Source organism: Aedes albopictus, chromosome 2 (assembly GCF_035046485.1).
Source record: "Aedes albopictus strain Foshan chromosome 2, AalbF5, whole genome shotgun sequence".
Taxonomy (NCBI): Eukaryota; Metazoa; Arthropoda; class Insecta; order Diptera; family Culicidae; genus Aedes; species Aedes albopictus.
In genome coordinates this window covers 150,962,437-150,975,134 of record NC_085137.1, presented here as the reverse complement: position 1 = coordinate 150,975,134, position 12,698 = coordinate 150,962,437, and the positions used below count along the sequence as shown (strand labels likewise).

At 42.5% G+C, this 12,698-nt stretch overlaps 1 protein-coding gene across 1 annotated transcript; it reads right to left on the bottom strand.

Moving 5' to 3' along the window:
* Positions 1–2,958: 2,958 nt before the first annotated feature.
* On the bottom strand, positions 2,959–4,081 carry LOC109428387 (uncharacterized). Its single transcript, XM_019704113.3, has 2 exons — positions 3,786–4,081; positions 2,959–3,714 (listed from the first exon to the last, which is right to left on the bottom strand). Exons 1-2 carry the CDS (start codon positions 3,993–3,995, stop codon positions 3,067–3,069), a joined length of 858 nt encoding a protein of 285 aa, XP_019559658.3. The 5' UTR covers positions 3,996–4,081; the 3' UTR covers positions 2,959–3,066.
* Between the last annotated feature and the right edge of the window lie 8,617 nt (positions 4,082–12,698).

The window sequence follows — 12,698 nt, the reverse complement described above, 5'->3', positions numbered from 1 at the left end:
CTGCGGCGCACCTGGGAAAGGTTCGCGGCGCACCAGGGCGCCGCGGCGCACAGTTTGGGAAGCACTGCACTTCGGTGATCTCGTCAATGTCTTTGACCTTCAGAGTCGCCTCATGTGTCAGAGCCCTCACCTGCACACCTTCGCCAAGGACCTCTTCTGCCAGCCTTTTGTAGGCGGCGCCCTTGTGCTCCTTCTGGCGCTTCAGCTCCAGGATCATCTCGCCCGTACGAGTACGTCTAATACTGCGTACGTCGGCTCCAAGACCCTCAAGCTTGGCGTCGCTTCGCATCGTCTTCAAGACGTCCGAGTACTTGGACTGTTCCGTCTTGATGACGATAGCGTCGTCTTTCTCACGCCTGGCACCTGCCTTCCTACGCCTTGGCTTGGCGTCCTGCACTTCTAACTGCGGATTCACCTTCTTCTTCTTCTTCCGCTCTACCTTTGTCCAAGGAGGGTCTTCTCCTTGGATCGCCCTGCTCTGTGGCTGCTGAGGGCCCACCATTGGTCGCAACCCCTTGTTCCCATCATTCCGGGACGGGCCAGCCTTTTCAGGCCCACCCTTCCCAGCTTTCCGGGAACCCTGGCTGGGGTCCGACTTTCCGGCGTTACCACCGGCTTTCGGGGTTATTATACGCCTGGCCTTGCGGGCGCCGCCAGACAGCTCCTCACCTGACGGCTGCCTCGCCCGCTTCTGCGAATGCTTGTCGCGTTTGTCGCGAGCATTCGCTTCCACTCTCTTCGGACTACCCGCGAAGGAGAAGGCCTCCGTTTGTGTAAACTTAGACGCTTTCTCCTTTGCGGGTTCCGCCGCTGCTGCAGCCAGCAACGCAACCGCGTGCTCCTGCTTGGCATCATCGACAGATGCTCTAAGCCGAAGCAAGGCCGTTTTCAGGTCCTTGCTTATATTCGACTTAGTTGTCGCAAAGTCGATAATTTTGCCAAGCTGCTGCTCAGCTACCTCAAATGCGGGCCGTCCTTTTTCTGCCACTTGGCTGATGGCCCTCAGCAACCATGCTCCGTCCATGACCTCCGCCGGCTGGCTTGCCGTGGAGTGGACAGGAGCTCCCACGCTTGAGCTGCGTAAGCAGCTTCCAGCACCTGACTCCTCGCTTCTCCTTGTAGGAGACCTCATCAACCCGCTTCTTGCGAAGGCGTTGACCGCACCACTAATTCCACCTATGTTGTTTTTGATGATATTGATGGTTCAATCGCCGCGAATTGATGTGTTGGTGGTTCATCGATTGTTTTCGGCGAAAAAATAATAAAACTGTTGTTTTGCCAGATTGTCCGGACGTTTCGGTCGATTTTACTGGCCTTCGACCATCTTCTGCGGACTAATCTTCTAGTCGTTTTTCACTATTGGACGACCATTACTTTACGTAAAGTAATGGTCGTCCAATAGTGAAAAACGACTAGAAGATTAGTCCGCAGAAGATGGTCGAAGGCCAGTAAAATCGACCGAAACGTCCGGACAATCTGGCAAAACAACAGTTTTATTATTTTTTCGCCGAAAACAATCGATGAACCACCAACACACTATGTTGTTTTTCGAATTTTTGCTCATACTTATTCCCACGAGTTGCACGAGAAAGAATGTCCACCACGCCAGAGCTCTGCATTAACGCGGTAAGGGACAGCTTACTGTGGGGGGTGCCCAGGTACCCCACAGGCTCCGTTAAAGATCGAGCATCTTTTTCACCCCCTCGATCACTCATTCCTCGGCACGGGTCGCTTGACACCTTGAATTGGGGTTAGTAGTCCTATTCTTAGCCGGCAACTACGCGGCTGACTCGCAAGCGGGGGGGTGCGTCAGGCCCCAGGACATCCGTCCCTGCTGCCCCACTCACCACTTGACAGCACATAGTTGCATGAGGCTATGCAAGCATAAATCTCATTCATAATACTCCAATATATCACTGATTACGCTTGTAGATCAGATAGCCTTAACTTTAGGAAATTCTCGGATATGCTAAATAATCGTAGAACCCACCACTTGATAGAACTGATGTCTGGGGATGTGTGCTCTTAGATACAACTAGTTGCCTCGTAGATTCAACGACCTATACTCAAGGGAGTTCTTAAAGGACCTTAAATAATCATTGGTAGATCCGATGACCTACACGCAAGGAAGTTCCTGGAGATCCTCAAACTGGCTATGAACTCACCATTTGATAGCACATAGCTACATGAGGCTGTGTAAGCATAAATTTCATTCATAATGCTCCAATAGATCACTGATTACGCTTGTAGATCAGATGGTCTAAACTCCAGGGAGTTCTCGAATACTCTTAATCTTTTAACCCTTAAGGACTCCGTAAACGTCCATTAACTCCTAATTCTCCTTTTTATTCGTAAACCATCTTTATCTGTAATCTTGAGTACTCCAACTGCTCTGAACACAGTAAAATTCCATTTAGGTAACGATACCTAAATGGAGGGACCTAACATGATAACATTTGGCACAATGGACGTTTCGCATAAAATTGTTTCCTATTAGAGCAGGTAACATTTCAAAGAAGGCATATAATTACCATTATGCTAACCGTCCATTATGTGAAACGTCCTTATGCGAAATGCCCCTAATTCAAGCCCTAAAATAGCATTAGAAGCCCAAAAAGTCTAAATATTCATCAATTGATACCTGCAGAAGTGCTCGAAGAACACTAAATTGAAGAGAGACAGCTCCAGTGGGAACGTAAAACCATAAAGAAGAAGCTAGCTAAAACTAGTCAAGACGCATGACCAAAATTTCCCAAGGAGGTAGGAGAACGTGCCTCTGGAGCCGACCTACTGGTACCAGGCCAAGACGTCAGATTGCAAGAAACTATAGAAGGTGGAGCAAAAAGCTAAGAAAACGTAGTTTATCACAAAGAGAGTGATTGCCGTTAAAGAGTATTGGTGGTGTGTACAAGGCAGAAATTAATGATGACGATGAATAAATGACAGAAGTGAAAAATATTCTAATGTAACTACTATTAGTTTATTTTTTCATACTGAGAATGAGGTAATGCCCCATACATTTCATGTAAATTTGGACAGCAACAATAAAAATATTTCACAGTTGTTTCAATGATCGTACTCCACCAGCTTCTTTGCCCGAGTTCGAACATAATACGTATCCTCTACCCGTTTGAAGCCAAGCTTGCTGAACATGGCCTCGGATGCATCATTGCCACTGACTATCGTTCCGTAGCAATTCATTCCAACTTTTGCCACCTCCTTGGCAATCGCTTTCGCAATGATTGTGCCGTACCCTTTGCGAAGATGATTTTTCGCCACTTCCAGCGGTCCGATTGCTCCAGTCGGCCACACAAAGCTCCACGCTAGCATTTCTCCAGATTCGTTGAACAGACCTATGGAGGTATTCCACGCTGCCAGTCGCTTCATGAAATACTCCGAGCCTTCGTGTCTCCATGGCCAAACTTCGTTGGCGGTTACAGCATGTTCAATGCCAAGTTTTTTCAGTTCTAACCCCTCCGGCAGTGACAATTCCAGTTTCAAACAGTCCTCCATAGGCAATTCATACTTCATGCTACTAGTCACTTCCCACAGAGTATCCACATTGCACAATCGAAGCACTTCCTGGATCACCGTTCGCTTGGACTCCTGTGCGCTCACGATCATATAGCTGTAGTCCCAATCGAGCAGCATCAAGGCTCGTTTCAACGAATCCCCGGAATCGTCCAAACTATGCATATAGATATGGAACCGGTCCTGAAATTAGTTTTCATCAATTAGATCAAACGAACTTGTCCACATCACTCAAAACCGATCCAAACACACACCACAACGATGTACGTCCCGTTCTCTCGCCAGCCGTCGTTCAACCCGAGCACCTCCAAGTTCTTAATCTTCGGATCGATCGCCACCCAGTTGATGTAGTTCTGGATGGTGTTGTATCCGATTTCGTGTTTGGGCCACTCCGTCTTGAACATGTCCCGAAGCGCCGGCCAGTCCTCCCTGGCGATCGGTTTCAGCTCATCGCGGGGGTGCATACCTACTACAGGCTGCTATTCTGGTGGAGATTCTGGAGGCACGTCCGGTCTGAACGACGCTAGGTTGCAAACTGATGTTGTGATTGTGAAATACCTAGAGCCAGATTCGCGCCCGGCTTGTTGGCGGGCCGCCCGCGTCAGCTTAGTGCGAAACATAATTGGCGAACAGTGGGAAGAAGCGAGATAAGATAAGGCGCAATATGTGTACCTCTGACCGCGTGGATGATGGAGATGTTGACATAGGTCGACAATTAAGCCAATTCGTTCGGAAACAGCTGACGATGGGTTGTTTGGTTGGGGACCATTCATAAACCACGTAGACTTTTTTGCAGGACCAAAGTCTACGCTCCTTACAAATTTAAACGCTTTTGTGTGGAAAAAGTAGAGAAGAGGAGTAGCGGGTGGTCTGAGATTACCAAAATTAGATCAACGTGGTTCGTGAACAGCCCCTTGACAATAATTTTGCACGCGTAACCGGTTCGTTTCTTTGAACGATTCCTAGAGCATCAAGTTCATTCATGTCAATCTCATCACAGTGAAGCAACAATGTATTTACAGTCAGGTTTTTTTTTACGCGGGGGATACATACCGCGTAAAAAAAAACCGCGTAAAAATAAACCGCGTTAATTCAAAAATCCGCGTAAAAATAAACCGCGTTAATTCAAAAATCCGCGTAAAAAAAAACCGCGTTAATTCAAAAATCCGCGTAAATGAAAACCGCGTTAATTCAAAAATCCGCGTAAATGAAAACCACTTTTAACTCAATAATTTCCTTCTTGATTTTATATTAAAAAATGAACTTAACGAATTATTTTAAGACAACATTTTAAGATTTTTGCCTGTCACTCAAAATTTCTACAAGTTACACAAACTGCCAAGCTATTGTTTAAAGGTTTAAAGCTTTTACCATCATTGATGACGTCAAACCCGACATCAACCTATCATTCACCTATTTTTATTTTGGCCACCAAACCCAACATGGACCCAATACTTGGTCGATGTTGATCCAACAGTGGCTCAACATTCGATAAAAATTGACCCAACTTTGACCCGACATTCGATATTTTTTCAGTCTGGCGGAATTTTGCATGGTTTTCTCGTGTATCGTGCCCAGCTACTCATTCGAATGACAATGTATTCAATTGACAAGGATTCGCTTCTCATTTGATAGGTGCTCTGATTGAATGAAATGGTTTTGAACATGAATATGTAGAAGAAAAATGTTTAAAAAGAATTGTAGGTTAATGTTCAAATGAATGAGATGAAGTTTTGCAACACTGGTTTAAACCGGTTCGTTGTTAAGACTCCATCTCACAGTTGTCGCATAAGTGTCGAAGTACAGGCAGTAAATCATGTTCACTTAACCTTCAGTAACTCGCGCGGTTGCCCACCACCGTCAGCACCACGCTAATGCTGAACACGAAAAGCGAGATTATTTCAACGTGTTGTACAAAATACAACAGCGAGATTGCTCGTGGGTTGATAGTTAAAGGTCACAAAGCATTCTTAGAAAATTTTGGGATATTCCAGGTAATCCTAAGTGTTCTGGAGCTCAGTGTTTAAAGTCTATGGCTATGACAGTAGTTTCTCAAGCTAAAAATAGTAACTATACATAACTAGACAGGGTTTAAATCAATAATTATTCCAAAATAGTTTTAAAATATTTCAAATTAGCCAATTGAACAGCCAGAAATGGACATAATAGACATAATTATCTGATAGATAGATAGATACAATAATAGATATAATAATAATCTCTGGACATAATAGATTACAAATCGTAGATTTGTACAATGAAAAAAGTTCATGTAATCTCAAGAACGGTTTGATGTCCTTAGACATCTCAACAGATCTGATGCTGTCTATTAAACTTTGAGATGTTCAGTAAGACATGAAAGGTTACAAGTCGTAGCTTTGTAATATGAATGAAGTTACCGGTACACCCGTAGACTTTAGGATCTAAACTCCAGAACAGTTTGGATGACCTAGGATATCCCGACTGATTTGAAACTGTCTGTTGAACTTTTAAAAACTTACTGAGCATAATAGATTACAAATCGTTGATTTGTATGATGCAAGAAGCTACCGCTGCACCCGTAGACTTTAAGATCTAAACTCCAGAATAGTTTGGATGACCTAGGATATCCCGACTGATCTGAAACTATCTATTGAACTTTCAAAAGACTTACTGGGCTTAATAAATTACAAATCGTTGCTTTGCATAATGCAAGAAGTTACCGCTGCACCCGTAGAATATGGGATCTAAACTTAAGAACAGTTTGGATGACCTAGGATATCCCGACTGATCTGAAACTGTCTATTGAACTTTTAAAGACTTACTGGACATAATAGATTACAAGTCGTTGCTTTGTATAATGCAAGAAGTTACCGTTACAGACGTAGACTTTAAGATCTAAACTCAAGAACAGTTTGGATGTCCTTGGATGTCCAGAAAATTACTCTGCATCATATTCTACCTTTTTAATGCTGTTAAGCACCAAAACTACAGAAATATGTAGAAAAACTCTATAATAATGCTTGGAAAAATTCCGGCCTAAAATTTAAAATCCACGTAAATGAAAACCGCGTTAATTCAAAAATCCGCGTAAAAATAAACCGCGTTAATTCAAAAATCCGCGTAAAAATAAACCGCGTTAATTCAAAAATCCGCGTAAAAAAAAACCGCGTTAATTCAAAAATCCGCGTAAAAAAAACCTCGCAAATGAAAACCGCGTAAAAAAAAACCGCGTAAAAAAAAACCTGACTGTATACTAAATTTCAAAAGCTAGTATAACCTTACGCTAGTTGTTTTTTTAACCCTTCGGTAGTCGCAAAAATGCTCGCTTGTGGAATTCAGCATTAGCGTGGTGCTGGCGATGGATGTCGGTGGCGTCTTCAGAGTAGTATCCCTTACAGTCGGTCAACGTTGTATGGAAAACTGTAAAATTGATCAGATTTTATTGTGATCAAAGCGTTTTTGGGTGCCATTTAAGGTCCTAATCAACTGTGCAAAATTAGGGCATGATTGGTTTACTGATCAGAATTAATCACCGCGATTTAGCCTACATTTTGCACATCTTTGTGTTTACAAGGGTGCTCACTCCTAACAAAAAATACAAAAATAAAAAAAACAAAACAAACAGCGCTCCCTTGTTTTTCGTAGGATGAAAATAAGAGCAACATACTTAATAATGGAACCAATACCCTACTATATAATCGATGATGAAAAAGTAAATATAGCCCAGATATGTCATAAAACTCTGTCAAAGACCGTGAGAAATTTATGATGGAATTTCACGATAAATTTCTAGAAAAATTCCTAGAGGAATTCTTGGAGAAAATCTTGTAGGAATTTTCGGGGGAATTACCAGAGGAATCTCACGGAAGAATCCTTAGAGGAATTCCTGGTGGAATTTCTGGAGTAATCCGTGAAATAACTCCTGGACGGATTTCTAGAGGAATCCCTGGATTAATTCCTGGAGGAAACCTGCAAGATTTCCGGAGGAAGCCCTTGGAAAAATTGGAAATCTCCTGAAATAATATCTGAAGCAATCTCTGAAGGATTTCCTGCAGAAATTCCTGGAGGAATGCTGTAGGAATCTCCGAAGGAATTCCTGGATCAATTTCTGATGAAATTCTTGTAGGAATTTCTGAAGAAATACCTGGGGTAAATCTTGGTGGCATCCTTGGAGAAATGCCTGGAATGGTAGTAATTTCAGATGGAATTCCTACAGGAATTCCTGAAAAAAATCTATATGCATTCCTGGAGGACTTTCTGAAGGAATTCCTGGGGTATTTCTGAAGAATCCTGTTAAGGAATTCCTGGAAAAAAATCTTAAAGAAATTTCTACAGAAATTCTTGGAAGAATCCTTGGGGTAATTCTTGGAAAAAACCCTGGAGGAATCCCTAAAACAAATTTCTGGAGAAACCTTAGGAGGAATTTCTAGAGGAACTTCCGGATAAGTTTCAGGCGGAATCCCAGGAGGAATTTAAAAAAAGACACGGACACGTTCAATGCTTCCAGTGAGCTTTTCGCTCTTTGAAGGAAGCACGACACTAGACAACGGACTAGCATGCAACGCCCAGTGGCACAGCCGAAAACTTTTCCTGACAGCTGCGGCGGGAATCGAACCCGCGCTCCTCAGCACGAGGCGACTAAGAGCTTGGTGATCCTAGCCACACGACCACGGAGCCGCACAGAATTCCTGGACAAATCTCTATAGGAAATCTTCAGGAAATTCCATGGAACTATTCATGGAAGAATTCCAGGAGGAATGCCTTAATCAATACTTTGAGGAATCCTTCGACGAATTCCTGGAAGAATCTCTAAAGGAATTCAGGAAGGAATCCATGGAGATATTTCTGAAGAAATTCCTAGAGAAATTCATATAGGAATTCTGAGAGGAATTTCTGGAGGAATTGCAGGAGTAATTTCAGAAGGATTTTTTGGAAAAATTACTGGAGGAATCATCGGTGGAATTTCTGGAGGATTCCATGAAATAATTCCTGGAGAAATGTGTAGAGGAAACCGTGGAGAAGAAATTCCTGGATTAATTCTTGGAGCAAACCCTGCAAGAATTTCTGGAGTAATTCCTGGAAGAATTCCTAAACGAATTGCTGTACAAATTTTCGAAGAAATTCCTGGAGGAATTCCTGGTTTCATTCCTGAATAAATTCCCGGAGGTATTTCTGGTGAAATTCGTGGCAGAACTCCTGGAGGAGTCCCTGGAGAAATGCCTGGATGAAATCCTGGAGGAATACCTGGAATAATTCTTGAATAAATTCCGGAAAAAAAATCTGGGGAAATTTTTAAACGAATTCCTTGAGTATTTCCTGGAAAATTTCTGAAAAAATATTTGAAGGAATTCCTAGAGGAATCTCAGGAGGCATTCATGCAGGAATCCCAGGAAGAATTATTGGAATAATTCTTGGATAAACTCGGGGAGGAATTGTTGGGGAAATTTCCTAATGAATCCCTGGTAGTAATCCTAGAGGAATGCCTGGAGGAATCCCCATAGAAATCTCTGGAGGAACTTCTTGAGGAATGCCTGGAGGAACCCCTGGATAAATTCCTGGAAACATATCTGTATCAATTCCTGGAAGAATCTCTCGAGAATTTTCTTAAGCAATCACTGGATGAAACTCTGGTGAATTTCCTTGAAGAATCTCTGGAGAAATTCCTGGACTAATGCCTGGAGCAATCTTTGGATAAATTCCTAGATGCATTCTTGGTGGAGTTTTTAGAAGAATTCTGGAAGGGACCTCTAGAAGAACTCCCAATGCTCCGAAGAAGATGAATTCCTAGAGAAATCCCGGGATGAGTCCATGGAGAAATTCCCAGGAGGAATTTCTGAAGAAACCTCTTGAGGAATTCCTAGAGGATTCCTTAGAGAAATTTCTAGAGAAATTCTTGGAAGAATCCCTGGGGAAATTCTTGGGAAAATCCCTGGAGGAATCCCTGAAGCAATTTCTGGAGCAACCTAATGAGGAATGCCTGGAAAGCTCTGAACAAATTCCTGCAGGAAGTTCGGGACAAATTCCTTGCGGAATCCCAGGAAGAATTCCTGGATAAATTTGTAAAGGAATTTTTGGGGGAATTACGTGGAACTATACCTGGAAGAATTCCTGGAGGAATTTTTGAATGAATTCCTGGAGGAATCTCAAGAGAAATTCTGGAAGTAATAACTGGAGGAATTTCTGAAGAAATTCCAAGAGAAATTTCTGAAGACATTCCAAGAGAAACTTCTAGAAGAATCCCCAGAGGATTTTTTGGAGAAATTCCAGGATGAATTCTTGGAGGAATTGCGGAAATAATTTCTGAAGAAATTCCTATGGGAGTTCCTGGATCAATTCCTGGAGGACTTTCTGAAGAGATTCTTGGGGTAATTCTTAAGAAACCTCTTTAGGAATTCCTGGAGACATCCTTAGAGGAATTTCTAGAGAATTACTTGAAAGAATCCCTGGGGGAACTCTTGGAAAGGATCCTGAAGGAATCCCTGAAACAATATCTGGAGGATCCTCAGGAGGAATTCCTGGAAAAATCTCTATAGGAAATCTTGGGGATATTTCGTGGAACTATTCATGGAAGAACTCCAGGAGGAATCCCTAAATGGATACCTTGAGGAATCCCTGAATGAATTCCTGGAAAAATCGCTAGAGGAATTCTGGAAGGAATCCATGGATAAATTTCTAAAGGAATTCCTGGAGAAATTTTTAGAAGGAATTTCTTGTGGAGTTCCAGGAGGAATTTCCAGAGGAATCCCAGGAGGAATTTCAGAAGGATTTTTGGAGGAATTATTGCAGGAATCATCGATGGAATTTCTGGAGGGATTCGTGAAATAAATCCTGGAGGAATGTGTAGAGGCAATCTTAGAGATGAAATTCCTGATTTAATTCTTGGAGGAGACCCTGGAAGGATTTCTGTGGGAATTCATGGAAGAATTCCTGGATCCATTCTTGAATAAATTCCCGGAGGAATTCCAGAGAAAATACCTAGGGCAGTTCTTGGAGAAATTCTTGGTAGAACTATTGCAGGATTCCCTGGAGAAATGCCTGAATGAAATCCTAGATGAATTCCAGGAGGAATACCAGCAATAATTCTTGAAAAAAAAAATCCAGGAGGAATTTCCGAAGGAATCCATTGAGGAGTTCCTGAAGGAATCACAAGATTTATTCCTAATGAGATACAAAGTTCGATTTCTGAGGGAATTTCAGGAGGTGTTTCTGAAGAATTCTCAGAGGAAATACTGAAGAAACCGCTGAAATTCCTGAGGAAATCTTGAAATACTGGATTAATTCCTGGGGGAGTTTCTGAAGAAATTCCTACAAGAGTTCTTGCAGGAATTTTTAAAATAATCCCGGAATTCGTTTTTGAAAGAATATCAGAAGAAATTTCTGGTGAATCCCTGGAGGAATACTTGAAGTTATTTCTGAAGAAACCCGATGAGGAATCCCGGAAGCAACCCCATGAGGAACTCTTTATAGAATCTCAGGAGAGCTATCTTAGTGAATACCTGGAAGAATTTTTGTAGGAATATTTCTGGAAAAAAATGAAGAATTGTTGAAGGAATATTAGGATCCCTAAGGTTTTTTTGTACAAATTTTTCCAGCATTTCTTGGAGTATTTTTTTAAAAATCTCTTAGTAATATTTTCTAAGAGAACTTCTGGAATACATTCCTGCAGAAATACTTCGAATCATTCCAGATGAAACTATTGGAGCAATCTCTAGTGGAATCCTGGAAGGCATGTATGGAGAAATCTTTGAATACTTGCAGAAATACCTTAAAGTATCTCTGGAGAAATTCTTGAAGGAAACCTCGAAAAAAGCACTGGAACAACTACTGGAGGAACCCCTGAAGATATCACAGGACAAATCCTCGAAAAAATATCTAGTGGAATCTAGATATTTCTTGATTGAATTTCTGGAAGAAGCCATGATGGAATCACTGAAGCTATGGAAAAAAATCTTGGAGGAATTGTTCGTACTTATATAGGGTCTTGTACCTTTTGGGCAGGTGTACCTATTTTGGGCACTTGCTGCTATAACTAAGTCAATTTCAAACCGATTGTTTTGAATTTTTGTATAGAGTTAGATACTGTACTCGCCTAACTCTATACAAAAACTCAAATCAATCGGTTTGAAATTGAGTTAGTTATAGCCAAGCATGGGAAAACTCATTCGCTCACCTGAATGCCGGCGATCACGCTAACTCACACCGACACAGCGGCTGTGTTGGTCGCTCTCAAATCGACCCTCTTTACATGCCGCACATTTTGTGTGTTGCATGGGCCTTACTCATTCATGTGCTGGGGGGTGAAGGTTTCACCATGTGTGGAAAAGACACATTCTGTGGAACGCCTGGAATATGGAATCCGCTCCCATATTAGGTTTTGTTTTGGGAAGCTGAAAAAAAACATGCAATTTTCATGATTTTCAGAGATTTTTCGCATCGAATAGCTGAAGCAGTTGGAAATGCGTCAAAACATTTCCATTTCCATCTGCTTTCCAGCTCTTCGATGGAAAAAATCTCGAAAATCCTCCTCATGTTTACACTTGTCAAACTGTTTGACTGCGGCTCGGGAGACGATTGACTGTTCCGTTTCCACCGAGCCGCACAAAAATGAGTATAAGGCCGGGAACACATGGAATGTGTGTGGCGCGCACACATTTTAAACACATTCGGTCATTTGTGCATGTATTGCAGCGCTCTGTGCGTTGCCAACACAGCCGATGAGCGAGAAAAAAATAGCGTGATGCAAAATAGCTAGGACGCCAACAACCCAAGACTGAGTGAAGGCACGGCGCACTAAGAACGAACGCAACACGAACGGCTCGCAGCCGACGCCACCGAAGCGAATCAGGAGAGAAACAAATAGAGTGTGAAACGAATCAGCTTGCATCGGTGTACAACGGAAAGAACGTTCGCTCTCTCAACTACCGAGTGGCATTCAGCTGATTGAATCAAAACGCACTCACTGATTCAATTCCCAGTACTGAATGCTTCCACTGAACGCTAAATGAACGTTCCAACACGAATGCTCTCGCACCCGACTCAGAACGCAAACATTCGTTCAATCTTGGTTCGTTCGCCTTCGGCACTCAGATTCGGTAGCGATTAATTCCGCCGTCGTTGCTTGCGTCGCCCGGTGCTCGGAAAGATTTTGCTCGGCTAGGGGAGAAACACACTCGCATCAGATTGTG

What these genes read in the sequence shown, in the direction of transcription:
- LOC109428387 (XM_019704113.3), bottom strand. Translation starts at nt 3,995, where the DNA reads ATGCACCCCCGCGATGAGCTGAAACCGATCGCCAGGGAGGACTGGCCG. An exon ending in ACGGGACGTACATCGTTGTG is followed by an intron (nt 3,715 to 3,785) that starts GTGTGTGTTTGG and finishes AACTAATTTCAG; the next exon opens with GACCGGTTCCATATCTATAT.